The 20471-nt window shown below is 38.5% G+C and overlaps 1 protein-coding gene across 1 annotated transcript; it reads right to left on the bottom strand.

Moving 5' to 3' along the window:
* Positions 1-622: 622 nt before the first annotated feature.
* Positions 623-18401, bottom strand: Med4 (mediator complex subunit 4). The gene is made up of 7 exons (XM_005387554.2): positions 18221-18401; positions 9627-9693; positions 8171-8341; positions 6211-6268; positions 4545-4631; positions 3144-3275; positions 623-1310 (listed from the first exon to the last, which is right to left on the bottom strand). Exons 1-7 carry the CDS (start codon positions 18382-18384, stop codon positions 1138-1140), a joined length of 852 nt encoding a protein of 283 aa, XP_005387611.1. The 5' UTR covers positions 18385-18401; the 3' UTR covers positions 623-1137.
* Between the last annotated feature and the right edge of the window lie 2070 nt (positions 18402-20471).

A 20471-nucleotide genomic window follows, 5' to 3' on the forward strand; every position in this document is an offset into this window, starting at 1 on the left:
TATACATACACGGAAGTTACATACCAGAAATGGAAAGTGGTTAAATGTGACTCCTGGGAAACTGCAAGAGGGAAGGAACCTGAGGAAATGAGTACGGTGGTTCACACCTGCCGTGCTAGCACTCGGGAGGCTAAAGCAGATGTGTCCAAAAATAAGTAAATAAATAAAAAAGAGAGAGAGAGAAAGGATGTGAGGGGAAGAGGTGATTGCTCTCTTCTAAAATTTTTCACATAATTTTTAAAAGCAGACATACCTTTTACTCAATTATTAAAGAACACTGTTTCTAAGAGTAAGAATGTGGGCCACTGAGAAACCTGTTGGCTATGATTACTAGATCAGATGTTCATTATGTCACTTGCATTCTCACTCCAGGATTCTACTTAAGGATTACAGAATGTAAATGGTTTACAGAAATAATTTCCTACTACACCAAAGGTTTATTTAAATTAAAAAAGAAACATACAGCCAGGCATGGTGGTGCACACCTGTAGTCCCAGCACTTGGGAGGCTGAGGCAGGAGAATCACCATGAGTTCAAGGCCAGCCTGGGCTACACAGTGAGTTAAAGACCAACCTGAATTACAGTGCGAAACCCTACCTTAAAAAGCAAAACAAGAAAGAAATATACAAACAGAAGCAAATTTATTTACAAAAATTATGAATACAAATAGTACAAACTGTTCTTCTGTTCCTGCAACAGAAGCCAAGAGACTTCACTTTGAAATGAGTTTTTATTCTGAAATGTAACATATATCCACTTCCCTGTTTTAAAAAGTAATTCCCGGAAGCCATTAGTGGTATGTACAGGGGTCACCTCCCTCAACTCTATCTCCAGAACTACGCACAAATACATCACAACAGGCGCACAGCAGAGCGGGAAAGCGCTGAACTACTGAATAATCTTCCTTTCCAAGAGTAAATTTTGACTAATCCCCAAACATTTGCCTGGTGGATTAAAACTAAAACTATGATTGTGGGCTTTAAAGGGAAAATCCATTTCGACTTTTAATGGGCTACACAATTCCATCACAGCCAATATTTACGTGGCTACTCTCTATGCCTCTGCAGTATCTCCTTGCTCCTGTGTCAGAAACAGAATTCTGTGGTCTGCAGTTCTGTAGGGTGTCTCCCGTGTTTTTTAATCAGAGTCACTACTACTGCTTGAGGAGTCCGTTGACATAACCTCTACATCATCTTCGTTTTCTTTATTATGCCCAGGAGGTTCCAACAAAAAGTCATTACTGTGGTTTGGTGGTAACATATTCACTGACATATCATTTGACTGCCATGGATACTGTGGAGCAAGAACATCTGGAGAAAAGAAAGACACATATATGAAAATAGTTCTCTTTCTGAGTAACCTAGTTAATTATTCTTTCCTTTTCATAAGTAATTTGAAGTAAAAACAATTTTTTTGTGGTGCTGGGAAGCAAATCCAGGGCCTCCTACAGGCAAAGCGTGCACTATCACTGGGATACACCTGTAGCCCTTGAAGTAAGTTTTTTAAGGCTAAAAATAAAACTATTTATTTGGCCAACTTAAGGAAGGTCATAATACAAAAGATCAGTGAAAAGTATAATATTTTCGCAAAGAAAAAGTTATTTTATATATAAAAAATACCATACTACTCTCTTAAGACACTATTCACATAGTCTCTTGACAAGTTTTTCCTGTAAGATACATTGATGCTACTATACATGGTTCTAAGACAAACTGACTAGTAATGTATGACAGGAAGTATTGTACAAAAAAGTTCAGGATTAACACAGTATAGAAATGATCCCTGAAAGTATAGCCCTAAGTTTAGGATTAAGAGAAGGCAGATTTCTGAAGAGCAATGCTATTAACTAGGTGGGAGTGCCAGCTGGTGCAAATTTACCCTTCTTCCTGGACCCTAAACCATGCCTCCTCCACCCGCTTCCACAATATCCAGCTTTTATCCGTAGAAGGTCCTGGGGGGAGCCTGCTGGAGAATGGCCTTCATTTCCTGGCTCAGGTGTTTTATGCATTCACTCCTGTAGGGCTGGTTAGTACACACATCACAGCGGGCTTCCCTCTCAGCAACAGTGGTTGCACCCCTGAAGGTGGTTTCCTAGTCAGTCTCACTACAGTCGTAAAGGGTGGCTGTCCAGTAAGTCTCCCCAAGACCCCAGTGCAGTTTCTTGCTTGCCAACACTGGCCTCTGATACCTCATCTTCTCGGACATGGAGCTGCCATAGCTACCCCATATGTCAGGTTTGGAGTGAGGGTGGGAAGGGTGCCTTTCTAGTCTGCCCTCTTCTTGGGTCCCTTGCCTCTGCCCACTAGAGTGTAGTAGCAACTCTCCGTATCTGTCATTCCTGTACTTTAAAAAAAAAACAATGTTTACCCCTTAGTAAGTACATTGGAACGAGTTAACAAGTCTTTCAATTTTACTGTTCAAATTACCTGTATGGTTTGTCTACTGACTGGATTGAGACTGGTATATAACTCAGTACAAATTATAATGAAAAAGATGAGGTATAGCTAAGGAAATTAATATATGTGCACACTGACACCCCCAGTTTGTACTTTAGGTAGCTAACAGAAATGATGTGTACAAAGCATTTTTTAATAACATATGGGCATCCTTAACATGTACTGTCAAGCAAAAAAAGCAATATATGGAGAATATTTTTAATGTAAAAATGCAAAAAGAAAAAAGGAAATAAACTAAAATATTGACAGTTACTGCCTCAGAAAGGTATTTCCTTTTACGTATCTTACAGATATTCCACCATATACATACAAAACACAAATTACCTAAAGTACATGTTAATAATTTATTTATAACAAATACATGTTTGTTTATATGGCATACTTCACAACTGCAAAAATACTGAGTGTAGAGCAGGAAAAAAAACACAGAACCCTGACGCCTGTGGACTATGTCGGAATATAATAGGTAAAGGAGATAAAAGCAGTTTTATCTAATTTCATAACCTCCATCTAAAAGCCTTTAAATGGAGTAACTAGAAAGCAGGGCATACAGGCAGAGAACCTAGCTATTAAAATGAATTGGCTCTGGACTCTCAAATGTATAAAGCCCTAAAGCCCATCACTGTCATCTCTGCCCGGTCATCAAGTCCTTGATCTCCTTGGAAACACTCTTCAGATCAGTATTACCTGGTAGTCTACCGGCAGCAAGGGCATCTCCTGGTAAATGACCATTCACACCATTCGTGGAAGGATTGTTCATCTGACCCAACAATCCACTTCTCATCTCTAAATCAGTTGGGTATGGTCTTCGTGGGTCTCCTAAACCATAAAGACTGCTTTTAAGTCAATCATATTTAACAACAACAAAAAATATGTTCTTTGAAGTACTAATTTTCCTTGGTGCACACTGAAAACTCAACTAATTTTAAATTTTGGAATATGAAGCTCACCTTATCAACTGTTATTAAGAGCATAATGTATTAATTTTAAAAATACATGTACTTTTATTCTCAATCTTCCCAGGAATATACTATTCGCTATATGAAAAAGATGAGACAGTCATTCAGTAAACACTTCAAATGATAATTTGAGAAAATTATGATTTCAATTCTTCTAACTTAATTCCATCTTTTAGTTAGAAAAATAACAATGATCAGGACACTTATAAGACAGGAATGGATCACTTCTCAGCCTTTTGGCTAAGATCAAGTGTAGTATCTGTTCTTATCAGATAGGAATGGATTGTTTATTGGAAGGGTTACTTAAACCTCCTTCCAACCAAACTTTCTGATCTTGTTAAAAGATTAATTCCTGTAACTTTCTAGTGCTATCAGGAGTAGGTGTTCTCATTCCAACCATGAAAACATACCAAATAGCAGTTTGGGGCTGATAAAAACACAGCCAGGTTTGGACCAACTTTATGGTAATGTTTCTCACCAACTCCACATTACTCACCTCCAAAACTGTAGTTCCCCTTAGTACTTTTAGTGACAGTAAACACCACCTTCAGGAGGGATGGAGTTGAGATACCTCTCTCATTCCTCATAAGAGCCTACTGCTCCTCTTTAGGTTCCCTGTCTTTTATTTTACTTACTGTGAATACGGTTGGTAGTTTCTCTCTTTGCTATTTCTAACTCTCCCAGCTGTTTGTAGGCCTGTGTTAGCTACTGGGTGCCAACCACTGTGTCTAAATGTAGCACCTAAGAGTGCAGGGACTGTTTGTTTCTCAGGTTCTATCGTTTGTGGAAGCCCTAATGGCTCCAAGAGTTGGCTTCTGGCCAACTGGGGTTTTACAGACACATAAATCCATTGTTTTAGATGTATCACATATTAACTTAAACCTTTTACAATTGATAACTTATGATTTTTAAAAAAGGACAGAAACACAGTCCCTAGCACCCCTGGCTTTATATAGAAAACCAAATCTATAAAAACTAAGGCATAAATCATCACTTGTGAGACAGTAAAGATTTGAAAATATCTTTATTGGTAGATGTTTCTAAAATATATATTCTGTAATTAAGTCTATGTTCACATTCATGAACCTAAAAACTTTCAAAACTACATATAAAAGAACGGTATTTTTACCTGGAACCCAGGTCAGTGGGGCACACACGGCATTACTTGCACTAATCCTATGTGCATACTTAATTATTTCTTCAGAGGAGATAGCACCTGAGACAATTAAGGGAACAATAAAATTTAGTCTATTAAACATACAATTTTAGAAGGGCATACATCATAGTTACACAGTATACTTAATTTTATTTGTTTTGTTTTGTTTTCCTTTGAGACAGGCTTTCACTATGTAACTTAGGCTGGCCTTGAATTAGAGATTCCCTTGCCTCAGTCTCCACAGTGCTGGGATTACTGGATTTCACTATTACACCCAGCTAATTTTAAATTATCTGAAAATAGAGTAATCTCAACCACTTAACTTCCCCAACTATGCCTCCATATATACTGTAAACCTAAAGTGTATATATTTCCAAACTAAAGATGACACTCATCCAGCAAAATCAGCTAAAATAAAGAAACATTTGGGAGACAAACATACTGTTCAGTAATCTCAGTCTATAACTATTATTAAACACCATTACTCTTCAGAAAGCCACAGTAAGTACAAATAAAGAAAACAATGTTTCATTTCCAAATGACATCCAAGTTATGAAATCATCAGATGGTTTATACTATTCTATGTGATCAACATGGCTTACGATCTAAACAGACCTCAAGAAAAAAAAGTACACATGCATTTATTAGGTAAAAAAAGCTGTTGAATATGTACAGTGTGACGATCTTTTGTTTTAAAATAAATGTATTTTTATTTGGGGGTACTTTTAATATATATTCATAAATCTAGAAAAAAAATCTGGAAGGACATACACCAAACATGAGCAGCAGCTGCCTCTGAAAAGTGAGAACAAAATTCTTTTATAACTGATTTTTCTTTAGATTTGTCTCAATATGACAAAAAACTATAAAGGCGGTATAAAATATTTCATGAAGACATGCTTTAGGTTTCAAATAGCCAGCCTCAATTATCTCTCTTAGAGACCTGTTTACTGCTGCAGAAGCCTACTTTATGTCTTAGAAGACATTAGCTATTTTTTACAAGTAACCCAAAAGTAGGCTCCCAAAGAAACAGGAAAGAAAACTAAACAATTATTTTGAGATGATTAAATGTAATTCAAATCAACAAGTCACTAAAGGCAAGTAACCAAAGTTTTAAGTACAATTCCACTTTTATTATGCAGATGAAAAGACCCAATAAGATCGTAATATAAGCCGTTTTAAAAGGTAGTACAGGACAGGAAGGCCTGCTGGGCCTCTGCACCCCGCAATGTGCTCAACATCCCAAAGGTACTTCTAGTATGGATATCATGAAGGTCTTGTCCCAGTTCAGGTGTCCAGTGGACGTTCTCTTTCATTCTCTCTATCCTAGCCTTCAAGATCCAATTCAAATCCCATTTCTTTTTCTTTCTCCCAACAACTTTTATAAACCATTCTCTTTATTGTACACTCAAATACAAGGACAAAACTGGCTTCTATTATTCCTTCTTATAACCTGAAAAGAGATGATACTTCTACCTCCCTAGGGATGCCTACTACAATACTAGAACACAACAAAGTCCAGTGAATATTTATTGGAATCTTTTCAACAGCAGGAAATGATTACCAGTGATCTTATGAGCTTCTTGAAACAAGAACTTAGGTTTTGTAGAAGACCATCCAGCTTTTCCATGGTACTAACCTTTTCTTGCTTTTTCTATTGACTTGAGTTTCTCTTTTGCTTGGTAAACAGCTGTTGCCTAATTTAAACAACGTTAAAAATATATATATGATTTATTCTTGACTATATCAAGCATAGCTCTTGGCTTAATTAACAAGACATTTATTCACAAGAACAATTTACAAAACTTGGAAATCTAATTTATCTCTAATGGGTTGAAATACCACCTGATATTACTTATATCAAAGTTATATTTAATGAAAGAAATATATTCATACACCAGTTTTCCACTCATAGTTTACAAACTATAAATTCATTTGCTAATTTATGTCACATACCATAAATATGCAGAAGGGATCCAGACCATTTATCACTTAATAGCATCCTATTGCTATATCTAATTCAAGGATAAAGTACCCAATATAATGTCTTTCTAATAAAAGAAACATTCTGGAGTAATTAAGAGTATGAAGTCAGAGATATCTAGGTTTAATTTCTATCTCTCTATTTTTTAACCTCCATAAGAAACTTAACTATCCATTTAAAGTCTTTTTTTCTTCACATTAATAATGGCACTGACTTTACAAGAACTGTTATGAAGACTGAGATAATGCATATAAAGCTACTATCTAATAAAAAATTTTCTCCTAATGATCCTGTGTTTATTCTTTGCAATTTAAAAACTAATTTTTGGAAATCTTAAGAATACAATCCAAAATACAGAAGAAAAAAAATTTATCTGCAAAGATATTTATCCAAACATTATTTATAATATAAACTTGGAAGAGGATATAATTATATGGAAAATGCTTTTTAGATAAGTCTGCTTGTATTTTTCTAGATCACAATAAGGATAAAAAAAAATACTCTCCTGAGTTTCAAAAAACACAAAGACCAAACTGTAAATACTGGCATTATATGAGAAACGGAACTAAAGGCAATTTTTCTTCCTTCTACTTTTTTGTATTTTCTGAATTACCTTTTCATAAGCATGTATTACCTTCATAGGGGAAAAATGTACTTTATTTTTTTGTTTGTTTGTTTGTTTTTTTGGTTTTTCTCCGGTACCGGGAACCGAACTCACGACCTTGCGCTTGCCAGGCAGGCGCTTGAAAAACGTACTTTAATATAAGCATTTTTTGAAAGCATTACTTGGGATTGTCTCCTCAGTAGGAGTTACTAAGGTACGTTGGACCATTAGCCTCCTATTTATTAGAGCCCATTTTCGCACATTTTGAAGAGGTTCACCAAGGATAAGATGCCGGAAATATCAGGCTCATAAGAAAATCAAACTCAGCTGTTTCTGTATTAGGATCATCTGGCAACTGGTATTTAGTAAAATAACTAGGCCACTAATGGCTAATAAATTGCCTCTGAAGTGGTAATCAGGAACAAAGAAAAAACTAGGTTCCGTAACATATATCTTAATCCCACCTGGTTTAAGATGAAGATCAAATAAATTAATGTATATTTTAACCAATCTGTGAAATTAATATACATTTTATGATTTCAAAATATTTGAAAAACTGAAGCTTTAGACCACTAGTAATTAAAACTTGTACTATACCAGGATAAAAGCAAAACTTTCCATTTCTACAATTCAATATTGTGAAATCCTTAAATATGAAAATGTAGTTTAAAAGTAATACAGACTATCTGAAAATAAAATGTCAAAAAGCAATGGTTTTTTCTTTACTACTGAAAAAGTCCCAAGAGATGGAGAAGGAGGGGAAGAAGGGGAAGAGAAGAGGAAGTAAAAAGAATTAAGGTATATTATGTACATGTGTTTTGTCCATGTACAGTGTTTTCTACACAATGAATGTAATCCATACTAATAAAAATTTAAAAACTATTACTGACAGAATGTTACTTTTAGACATGAAAGTAAAGTCTTGTGGCCTTCAAATTAGTGATACTGATTTATTTTTCAGAATAGTTTAACACTGTCCTCCTTTGCCTTAGGGGCCAATCATCAACTTACCAGTATTTGTTCTGCTTCCTTTAGCTGTTTCTGTAGTTGCTGAATATCACTGTCTCTCTTCTCTACTTCTTTTTCTAAAACTTGCATTTCATGATGGACTTTTCCCTGATTAAGTGCCAATTTCATCAGTTCCTGAAATTCCCCATCTCGGTGAATTAACAACTCAAGGACCTGTCAGATAATAGTTGACTACATCAAAAAACAGAATACTGAAAGACCACATTCCAATGAGACAAAGAATTCATACATGAATTAGCAAGGCTATAAAATTTTAACACCTCCAAAATATTATTCCTAATCTTTGTTAATAAAACTGGCAGGCATGGTGGTACACATCTGTAATCTTAGAACAGAGCAAGGTAGATTACAAATTTAAGCGTGGGCAATTTAGCAAGACCCTAACAATTCTCTACTCAATTCATCAGATTTCTGTGCCCTCAAAATATGCCCTAAGACAAAACTGATATAATGATGGGGCAGATGATAGCGAGGTCTATGATATACTGTCTTCTCTTCTAGTTTTCTTCTTTATTAAAAAGGCTAACTTTCCCAGTTCATTTTTCTCCTCCCCTGTCCCCACTGTTTAGCTCATGCTGGCCTTGAACTCACTATATAGCGCAGGCTGACCTAAGTCACATCAACCCACCTGCCTCAGCCTCCCAAGTGTGAGGATTACAGGAGTGCACTATCATGCCTGGCTCATTTTCTTTTTAAAAATTATAGTAAAGTAATTTAATATAAAATTTATCATTTAAATGTCTTTAAAATTTTTCTGAGTTGGGGAACAAAACCTGTTCACAGCAGAAAATTAGAGCAGGAAAGTATAAGGAAAATAAAAAGTATCCATATGGGTATAAGATTTATACCCATAAGAGAACTTCTATTAACAGTGATTTTTTATTTCCGTTTGTTTTCAAATTGAACTACAGTAACCAAACCTGTAATAAGGGCTAAATTTATAAGGATATTAACTTTAGACTCAACATACTGACTTAATCTTTATTTACCAAGATTTCATTGGTTCACTCAAAAGACAAAACTGAATACATGTGTAAAGGTAACTAGAACTATAAAGAGAAATAATAAAATTCTGCTAAACCCTTAGGAAACTATTTTCTTAAGTACAGTTATCTTGTATAAGTGATGTAAAAAAATTATCAATTTAAAGTTTTAAGTAATACCTTCCTGTTCTCACACAAAGAAAATATAAAGCAGGAAACTTGCAGAAATTATTGGGGTTTTTGTTTGTTTTTATAGTACTGAGGATTAAACAGAGGGCCTCACACTGATACACACCCTAGCCCTTTTTCTTTTTTTTTAATCTTCAAACAGGGTCTTCCTAAACTGCCCAGACTTGGCTTCAACTTGTGATCCTTCTACCACAGCTTCCCTGGGACTCCTGGCACTACCCTGCTGGATTTTTGTTGCTGTTTTAATCTTAAAATGAACCACTTACCTGGTTTTCCTCCCCAGCCTGTGACAACTTTTGGTTTCTTGAAATTGCCAGCATTTCTATAAGTTCCCTAAAAGAAAAACAAACCAACACACAAAACCTTTCACATAATAAATATAATAGAAACTTGCTTAACTGCTCTCTGCCCGGCCCATGCACGGTATTTACAACACGCAGGCTGTTCATGGCTACTGCTCTGCAGTCCACTCTGTGTACCTCAGCTCTCACCAGCTGCGATGCACTCTTACTGAGACTTGCTTGTGTTTGTTACTGAATTTATTTATACCTACTTTTACTTGTTACCATAATTATATAAACACTGCATGAATGCCGGACTATGAACGGAAAGAGTTCTTTCTACAAAAACCTAAGCTAAATGCATAGACAGAGGTTTGCAAGGACAACTGTAAAGAACCAGGAAAAAGTCTGAAAAACACACAACATATTGCCCTGAGACTGCCTGATGAGAGAGTTAAATTCTCATTTCACTTCAAAGAAATCCAGGTAGAAAATGCAAACAATGGATTCCTAGTAATTTATACGAGGAAAACGCCTACATCAGAGTCTGTAAGTCAAATCCAGCACCCCTGCAGTTTCATACATTAAGGTGATGGCTGCTTTTCCTCTACAAGGGTAGAGTTGGGCAGTCAAAGCAGAAACCACATGGCCTGAAAAACCAGAAATATTTACTCTCTGACCCTTTACAGAAAAGGTTCCTCACTAATGGGATGGTTAGTGAATGAACATGTGTCCAAGTAAAACAAAACAATTAAGGAATGCATGTCATTTTTAATGATTTAATCAGTCTCTACTTCATTAGCTTAACATCTACCAGCTAACAGGGATTCTAATACATACCAAAATTCCATCTTTCTTGAATACTCAATAGGTATGTCAATTTTCCTATATGAAAATTAGTATCAGATTAGCAAAATCTGATCAAGAAATATGATCAGGAAAAAAATATAGCAGGTGAATTTACATATCACTTTCAAACTTGTTGCTAGATGGTACAGCTCAAAAATTATCAAAGAGGAAAACTTCACAACTATCTACCTGACATTGGTCTAGTTAGACCAGTGTTTGTGCCTTCTCGCTGGCTGCCAAGCTGTTTTTACTTTTGTACTTCTACCTTTCTAGCTTCACATCATTTTTCTGGATGTTGACAATTCGACTGAACCCTCTCCACACTAGTTTCCATATCACTATCTATATACGAAAAAATTAACTAATGAAAAAGTAAATATGGGGGTGCAAGGTCTTCATTTACTCACTCAATAATCAAATATCTATTGAGTTAGCTCTGATGCAGCAGGCACTTCCCAAATAGATTGTAGAAATGGATAATAGTACTTAAATTCTAATACAAGAGACAAGAATAACTGTAAGAAGAAATAAAACCAGAGTTATAAGGGTTAGTAAGAAAAAAAGCAAAGAATTACATTAGAGACTGTTAGTAAAGTGGGTTGGCTACTTAAATTGAGTGGCTGGGGAATGCCTCTCTAAGGACACATCTGGAGGTGAGACATGAATGAACTGAGAAGCCAGCCACATGCTCTAGGAGGAAGGAGGCTGGGTGTTACGGTTTTTATCTAAGTGTCCTCCCCAGGCTTCACGCAATTTTAGATGGGGTTTTTTCAGAGGTGATTGAATCTAGAGTATATGACTGATTCATGTTGCAATGCTGGGATTAAGGGTGCTAGGACTAAGGGTGGGTGATCACTGAATCACTCCACTGACTGGATTGGCATCACCCTAAGCCTGGTAGACTAGATACAATATAAGGGACAGAAACAGGCTTGTCTCTCCCGACTTGTTGCTTTTGCTGTCTTCTGCCACCACGAACTGTTTCTCCTCTGGGATGCCCCTCTACCATGCCACCATGCCTCAAACCCAGCTAATTATGGACTGAAACTTCTACAAACTACGAGCTAAATAAACCTTTCCCCCTTTAACTTTGGCTACTGGGTACTTTGTCTCAGCAACTAGAGAAAAGAAGCCAAGACACTGGGCAAAAGACACAGGTACTAGTTCAGTGGCCCAAGTTTGAGGAGCTATAGCACCAAGGGGAGGGACACAAGGTAAGACAAAGGTAGATACGTAGTACGGTTTTAGTAACAGTAAAATATTAGTGTTTCATTCTAAGCTCCGTAAGAAGTCCCTTGATCATTTTAAACAAGAAAATGACATGACCTGACTTACATTTGAACAATCACTGAGCTATCTGGTGAAATGATTTTAAGAGGGCCAGAAAAGATTCCAAGTTAGCTGTCCATTGTTATATTCCAGGCAAATGTTGACAGTGGCTTTGACTAGGGCCTAGCCTCTAGGATTTACTAATAAAAATGGGAAAACATGAACAGATTCTGGATATATTTTGAACATAAAGCAGACTGAACTTGCTAATGATTTAAATCCATAATGCATGAAAAGAGCATGTCATCTGAACCTTTTCCTTGACCCTAGAGAGACACGGGCAACAACCTCTGGTCTAAGTAAAAGCTAATTTCAGGGTAGTAACAGTGTGGGTTGAATTAAGCCTTTTGTTTTTCTTAACAAATCTCACCTTACAAGCTTGCTTCAGGCAAAGTAGGACAGGTGAGGGAAAAGTCTTTAAGATTCAGGCAGCTCTGTAATAGTCTCTGGACAAAGAAGAAAGCTGTCTTCTTGAACTGTGAGAAGAGGCCAAAGGATCCCCAGGCCTACTCTCTGGTTACAGTCGTGGAAATAAAGAGCCCTTACTCTGCCATATGAAGTATATAGTTGGCATTCCTAATTAGAATCCAACCACATTTCCCCAGTGAACCATAACTTACATAGGTGTTAGAACCTATTATTGGTGGCATTACACTTCAAGTAAGTTATGGGTAAAGAGAATTAACTGACTAGTGTAGAAGCCTCAGGATGCCTATCAACATGGTTTTAGCAGGACAATGAGGTATAAACAGATTGAGAAATCAAAGTCTAAATGCCAGCACTTGGGAGACTGATGCAAGGAAACCACAAGTTCAAGAATAACTTGACCTACATAGACATCTTGTCTCAAAAAAAAAAAAAGCAAAGTCTACAATCCATGTCTCTATTTGTTAAATTCCTCCAAAGACCACCTCATTCTATTACATTTCAAGAAGTAATAAAAACACTGACAGGCTCTATATATAATCAGGTAACAGTAAAAATTTATCCTAAATTTCAAATCCATTATTTTCTAAAGTCAAGGTTCAACACAAAGATAAGTAAGGTACATTAGTGATTTTTTTTCTTTTTTGCTTCTTTTTTTTCACTGCTGAGGACTGAACCTCGGGCCTTGCATATACTAGGCAAGTGGTCTACTGCTAGGCTGTATCACCAGCCTCGATTTTCTTAAAACACAAGCTATACACAAATTTCATTCAGAAGATAATGACAAATGTCACAGAATCAGTACATGTAACTATGCTTAAACGAGCACATAATGAAACCTGTTGTAAGCCAAACACAATGGAGCAGCTTCATTCTGTAGAGACATTCCAATGACACTTAGGTAGCAAACCATCTTCTACCTTTTCTACTACTACCACCAACCATTTTCAGGATCGTGAGACGTAAAACTTCATTTACCCACTGTCGTGGTTTGGGGGTTATTTTGCAAGGGGAACAATATAATACAGGACACATACTTTATAAGATTATTTATCACAGTTACCCAAAGAATCATACACAAGAGAGTGCAAGAAATCTTTCCACACACTACAGACCAAGAAATCTACCCGAAGGCCTGGATCCCATGGTAGGGTCCTACGTGAGTCCAGCTGAAGACCTAGAGCTTGTAACAATGCCTCCCACGAATCCACCTGGAAGCCCAGAGCCCCTAACAGTATCTTTTGCAGGCCTGTTTCACAAATCTGTGCTGTGAAGGTCCAAAGGTCAGTGGCGGAATCTAGGAAGTCCACGCCAGCGGGATGAAGAATCTGTGCTAGCAGGCTGAGGGATCTACACTGGAGCTAGGAAGTGATGCTCAAAGTAAGAACCAGAGCTCCCCCGAAAGGTACCACAGCCATCCTCAGTAACAGTGAGGTCCCAAGCTCCTCGGATGATCAAGATGGCCAAGTTCCCATCAGGGAAGCCAACACAGCATACTTCAGGAGACTGACCAGTGCACCATCTTCCCCTCCAAAGCCAGGAAGTGATGCTCAAAGTGAGGACCAGAGCTCCCCCAAAGTGAACCAAAGCTATTCTCAGTGCCAACAAGGTCTCAAGCTCCTTGAAGGATAAAAACAGCCAAGTTCATCAGGAAAGTCAGCATGACAAACTCCTCCAAAACAACAGCTCCTTACAGCTTCTACCAGCTCCCAACAGCCTTTTCTCAGCTCCCACGGCCTTTCAGTTCCCAACAGCCTAACTTCTTCTCCCATTCTGCCTCTTATGCTGCTGACAACAATCCTCAGGGCTTGCTGGGCTTCCCACACCAGCACCACGCTTACTCAGTTCAGCTGGGGGTTATAAGTTGACCACCAGTTTGGATTAACAAATAAAGTAACAGCAGACGAGTCATCTAAAAATCTAAGAAAAGGAAAACAAACCACCAAGACAATGGTTTTTAATGCAGAATGCAAAGTACCTCAATTAAGAAGACGATCACTAATCTGTCAATATATAAAGACTATAAATTAATGATAGTTAATCTTTTTGGTACTCCTGGAGAAAGGACCACATAATTACAGCTTCTTTCACAAAATGCAAAAGAGAACTCAGCACTTCAGCTGACTATGTACAACTAAAGTGCTTTAATAGACAGTTTCAGAAACATGCAGGTTTCTGAGGAAAATATAAATGATGATTTACTATTTCCACGGGCAAATGCATCTCATCAAGCAGGACATACTATACTGATGAGTTACTTAACTGCGTCATCTCAAGTACATGAAGATCAGGTACAAACAATCCTACAGGTACTGACAGCATCAGAAAAACACTCCAGATACACGGGCCAGTAGTCAATCAAAGGCAAGATCTCAAACTGACTAGTAAGTTGTCAAATGTCAAAAGATTCTCAAAATCTTTACCCTGAATGGGAAGGCTCATAAAAATAGGTCCTGAGGGGCTGGGGATTTAGCTCAGCGGCAAAAGCGCCTGCCTGGCAAGCGCAAGGTCGTGAGTTCGGTTCCCGGTACCGGAGAAAAACCAAAAAAAAAAACAACAACAACAAAAAAAAAAATAGGTCCTGAACTTGGTGAATATAAAATATGCATTAGGGTTATTCAGCAAAACAGAAAGATTGGCCATCTTGATGGTACAAGCTCAGTTCAAAAAAGAATTTACTGGGCTCAAGTAGAAGAGTGAGCCTGTTGTGGCGGTACATGCTTATAATTCTCTAGGAGGTTGAGGCAGGAGAAGCACAAGTTTCAGCCTAGCCTGGGCAACTTACCCACATTATGAAACCCTGTCTCAAAAAAAAAAAAAACAAAAAAAACAAAAAAAAACGTTTTTCAATGCTGGGGATGTAGCTCACTGAGAAGGCCCTGAATTTAACTTCCTAATTCAGGGGGGAAAAAAGAGGGTGGGGGGAATGGCTTTGTGAACACAGTAAGGAAGGATTTTAAATTCTAAGAACAGCACTCTGAACAAAAGACAACAGCTATTTCCTAAAAAGAGTGTGTGTTCTCCTTCACACCGAAAACATATTTACAGAAAAATTTACCACTACCATCCACACCACATAGCCGGTCAAAATGAGCAAATGATAAAGAATAGTTCGATTCGACTAATAACACTGAGCTGCCTCATTAAGGTTCTTTAGCGAAGATATTAGAAGCCAAACAAATATTAGACATGGCCCTCAGATGAAAATTCCTCCAGAAAAGAAATAGCTCAAGGGAATAACTGGAAAAACCAGTTCATGCAACAGCAATGGTATTTTCCAATTACTCATTAATTGTTGTGAATCCAGTGAAATAAAAATTTTTATCAGAATTACATGGTCTCTTCCAGGTACTTCAAAGACTGAGTCTGATAGACCAATGGTTCTAAAAGGACTGATTAGATTAAGCATGTAAATTTTTCTCAAATAAAAGTCACTTCTATTTGGAAGAGCAGTGGGCTAGGTAACATTTATGAATGTTAATTTATATTTTAATAACTTACAAAGAGTAACAACATGAACTAATGAAGCTTCAGTTAGTTACACCAAAGATGGCCAAGTCACAGGGAATAGAGATGTGAATAATTTAACTGAAACCATCATACTTCAAATGCTCCCTCTTGCTAGTGCTTTTTTCCAAAGAAATAATGCAGGCACACATTTAAGAGGATTAGCTAATTAGAAAACTAACAAGTTCTCCATCACAAACAACAAACCCAGCAAAGATAAGAAAATAGCATATGATGAATCTGTGTAAACATGTACACAGCCACAGTGCACAAGACTTTGAGTTTTTTTGTTCATGCTGACCACTGGCTGGCTGAAAATTCCACAGCTGGTGGTATTTTAATCTAAAATTGTTTATTTATTTATTTATTTATTTTGGTTTTGGTTTTTCTCCGGTAATGGAAACCGAACTCACGACCTTGCGCTTGCCAGGCAGGTGCTTTGCCGCTGAGCTAAATCCCCAGCCCCATAATCTAAAATAGTTTAAACAACGGAGCCAGGTGTAGTGACAACTATCCGCAACTCAAGGTATTGAGTTTGAGGCCAGTTAGGGTACACAGTAAGACCTCATCTCAAACAAACAAACAAAAATAGATTAAATGCATAACACATTAACTTCTGGTGTCTTTAGGTTAATTCTTCTTTTTTTCCACATGTATTGATATCATGCTGCCCTAGTAACTTTGGTCAATAATACTGCTGCACACTAAATTAACAGCACAGATAAAATGCTCATTATAAGTAGATCAGGTATAGTTTAAAACACAATAGGTAAGATTTATGCTAAAGGTTTAACTACGGAAAAGGTTACATTTGAGATTCTGAAGGGACTGAAACACTCACAAAACTGGAAGTAGATTAAGAATGCTACTGACCATGAAGAAGCACAACTGGCTTTTAGTGTGGAAGAACAGTCATACCTAGCTCAGGGTAGAGAATTTCTGGGAAATGCGTCATTAGGTGATTTAGTTATTGTTGAACCTTCACAGAAGGTTAATAAACCTCGATGGTATAGGGCAGTGGCAGAGAATCCACAGCCCATATACTGCTATTTGTTATCGTTGAAAGTTCTAAAAGGATCACCATCACTAGCATAGGGTAATCACGTACGAGCGGAAATAACATGATAAGTACAGGATGTACGAGGCTGCTGCCGCATAAAGCAGCATACCATTTTATAGTAAAATTCTTCCACAAGTAGGAATACACTCTAGAATAATGATAAAATGTCTAGCAAATACATAAACCAGTAACAATGTCTTTATTACCATTATTAATTATGCACTGTAGAGAACTATATTTGCTATACTTTTTTTCAACTGGCAGTACAGTAGGTTAACATCAATGCAATGTGCTACAATGTTATAACGACCATAGAAATTTTTCAGATCTGTTTTAATCTTATGGTCCCGCCACTGCACATACCCATGTCTGTACGACTGTACTCACAGAGGCAAAGGCAAGGCAGAGAGATATAGCACCAAATGAGGACAACAGGATGGAGTGTGAGGAAAGAGAATGTCTTTACTGCACATTCAGCTATGGAATTTATGTTTTATCTCCTTGGACAACAGGAACCTACCAAATACTTTTCAGTAAAGAAGTGGTAGGAGATGCCTTTTAAAAAGTTAATTCCGTTTTTCTGCAATATGGATGAATAAAGGGCAAAAGCAGGAAGGCGAGTAAAAACTGTTGGGAGACTGCACTTAAGAAATAGTCACGATAGAGGAGTTAAAAATGAGAGGGCAAATCTGAGCAACACTCGACGGGGGAGAACCACTGCATTTTAACACCTAAGCTGAGACCATTATGAAGGCTCTTACTTGAAAGACCGACCATGAAAGGCGGCAGAATATGGAGAAAGACACCCAATTTCATCTCGTTTCTCTGTCACACAGGCTGCACGCCAGCCATCCCAACTTGCAATTCTGCTGCTTAACAAGTGGGTGAACTAATTCTTCCCTAACAGCCCTTTCTTTTCAGGAAGCCTGCCTTGCCTACAACTCGAACAGACGTCCCTGTGCTCCAGTACCCGCAGCTCACCCCTCATACCTAAAGGGGCCCGGCGCCACGGTTTACACAGCCATCTCTCTGACCCTGGCCTCCTCCACGACGGCATCCAGCCTCCCCTTCACTACGGTCCCCCAGAGTTCGGCACCCAGGAGGTGTTCCTTAAATGCTGGCTAAGTGTCCGTGGACGAAAGAGGTTCAAACCCTGAGACTTATAAGCTCCGCTACGGCTGTCTTGGGGCTCCAGGATCACTGTCGTTACCAAAATATCTTCTAATGGGAAAAAATGCCGCCCAGAGTCCCAGAGGGTTGCGGACCCCACGTCCAGAGCACGCGGACACCAGGACACCGAGCTCGACCCTCCCCGCCGAGCGCCTGGGGCCAAGGCAAAGGCAGAGCCGTCTGTTCCAGAGTCGGTCCCCGCCCCGCCCCGGCCGGGTACGCAGGCCGGGAGCATCACCTTGACAAGACCTCCAGATCTTCAAGCGCAGACAACAGTCGCTCCCGCGTACTGTTACTGCCTGCGGATGCCGAGCTGCCTCCCAGCCGTTCCTTCTCCTTCTCACCACTCGAAGAAGCCGCCATGCCTCCAGCGGACCAGCAACCGCCGCTCGCGCAGGGCATGCTGGGGCGCGGAGAGCCGGAAGAAAGGGTCACCGAGGCGAGGGGCAGAGAGGCCCACCCAGCGCGCTCTCTGAGCTCCTGGAGCTGCACTGCAGGCGCCGGCGCCATCTGCTGGGCCAGAGAGGGCTTCTCCGGTACAATCTGGGAGCGACAGCTGGACTGAGAACACGGGCAGGGCGATAGTGTCCTCCTGAACCTTCTGTTTTTCTAGCAGCGTCAGGAGGCTTCTAATAAATATGTCCTAAGTATCTGAGAGAAATATCTAATGAACAACCTTTTGTGCCAGTTTTGTCGTAAAACCTTTGCAGTGGTGGTGAACCAGTGGCACGCGTGCTGCAAGGGGGCTAGTAATTATCATTGAAAACTCTAAAAGTTTTGCCATCACTGTCCGGGGTCACCTCAATATTAAGCTCTTTAGTCTGTATCTCCGTAATGTTCTTCCACCTTCCTGTTCACTTCTTGTAGACACTATAGTAAGCGTTAGGACAGGAACCAAAAACCCGCTTTCTCCTCAATTCTTTAGCACAACAAGGTACATATAAACCTAAAATTTACCATCTTAACCATTTTAAGTGCAGAGTTTAGTGGCATTAAATATACTCAAACTGTTAATCAACCATCCAGCTCCAAAAACAATTTACATCTTACCATACTGAAATTCTATATTCATGAAGCCCTAGCTTTCCATTCCAGCCTCCTACCAACCCCGTGGCAATAACCGTTTTACTTTCTATTGGTTAGACCAGGTACCTTATATGAGTGGAATTGCAGTATATTTGTCTTTTTTTGTATCTAGCTTGTTTCACTTTCTTAATGCCCTTAGGGTTCATCCATGTTGCTGCACGTCCCAGAATACCCTTCCTTTTTCAGGCTAAACAACATTCTATTTTACATATATATCGTAGTTTGCTTATTCATTCATTTGGTGCTGGGCACTTGAGTGGCTTTCACCAGTTTTGTAACTCATCTTTGTATCTTACATTTCACAATGAAATGTGCTCATTGCTGGAGGTGATTGTTGAACTGAATGAATCAATATAGTATGTGAATGGTAATTAAGAAGTGTAAAGAATTGATGTAGCATACATTTTCTGTGAGTCAGCTTTCCATCACTATGACAAATTGCCTGAGAAAAACATTCTAAAGGAGAAAAAGTTTATTTTGGCTCCTGGCTTCAGAGGTTTCAGTCCATTGTCAGTGGGCTCTATTGGCCTGTGACAAGGCAGAAGCTTCATGGCAGAAGGGCATGGCAGAGGAAACTTGCACACTTCATTGCAGCCAAGAAGCAGAAAGTGACAAAGAGGAAGCAGCCAGAGGAAAATATACTGTTTACAACCAGGCCCTCAGTGACCTGCTTCATCCCATTAGGCTTCACCTCCTATTAAGCTCATTTACCTATTAACTTATCAATGAATTAATCCATTGATGAAGTTAAAGCCCTAATGAGTCATCACCTCCCAAAGAACAACCTATAAATACTGCTACATTAGGGAACTAGTGCCTAACACAGGAGTTTTGAGGGACGTATGATACCTAAACCGTAACACATTCCAAATCAGAACTAGGTAGCAAAGTAGAAAATGCACCTTAGTCTTATTCCCAGGACAGCAATGTAGCAGGTATCTTTTCCTACCAGGAAAACTGAGAGTTGCAACTGTGTTTGGAGGGGTTCTGTACTATGCTGTGTTGTTTTTACAAAAGATTAGATGAAGATGCCACCTATATCTGTGGTGCCTATGCACCCTGCATTTCAGGCCTCATCCTTCATCTGTCCTTGGGAGCCTGATTCTTTCTTGGCTCCAGAATTGAGAATTCCCTAGCAGGCTCATGTTGAATGAATTCATTCATAGCAACAGCTGTATAATCCAGAATGCCAATTTATTTGCTCAAAATGAAAAGAGTGCTAACGACATTCTCCACCACAGACAAACCTACATGGGAAGCTAATTATCGCTAGAATGTTGTTTGGTAAACTTCAATTAGAATGAATGAAGATAGTTTTTTTAAAAACAACTAATGCTGCAGTCTTGAAGCTAAGTACCTCCACAGTGTAGGGTTACTTGTGTTAAACAGATTGAAATGTTTGT

Source organism: Chinchilla lanigera, unplaced genomic scaffold (genome assembly GCF_000276665.1).
Source record: "Chinchilla lanigera isolate Chin_1 unplaced genomic scaffold, ChiLan1.0 scaffold00030, whole genome shotgun sequence".
Classification (NCBI taxonomy): domain Eukaryota; kingdom Metazoa; phylum Chordata; class Mammalia; order Rodentia; family Chinchillidae; genus Chinchilla; species Chinchilla lanigera.

Excerpts from the sequence above, each read along its gene's own strand:
- Med4 (XM_005387554.2), bottom strand. The coding sequence starts at position 18,384 with ATGCCCTGCGCGAGCGGCGGTTGCTGGTCCGCTGGAGGCATGGCGGCT. Across the intron at positions 9,694-18,220 it reads GATCTGGAGGTCTTGTCAAG|GGAACTTATAGAAATGCTGG; the intron begins GTGATGCTCCCG and ends TTTTTCTTTTAG. Across the intron at positions 8,342-9,626 it reads AGGCTGGGGAGGAAAACCAG|GTCCTTGAGTTGTTAATTCA; the intron begins GTAAGTGGTTCA and ends ATTATCTGACAG.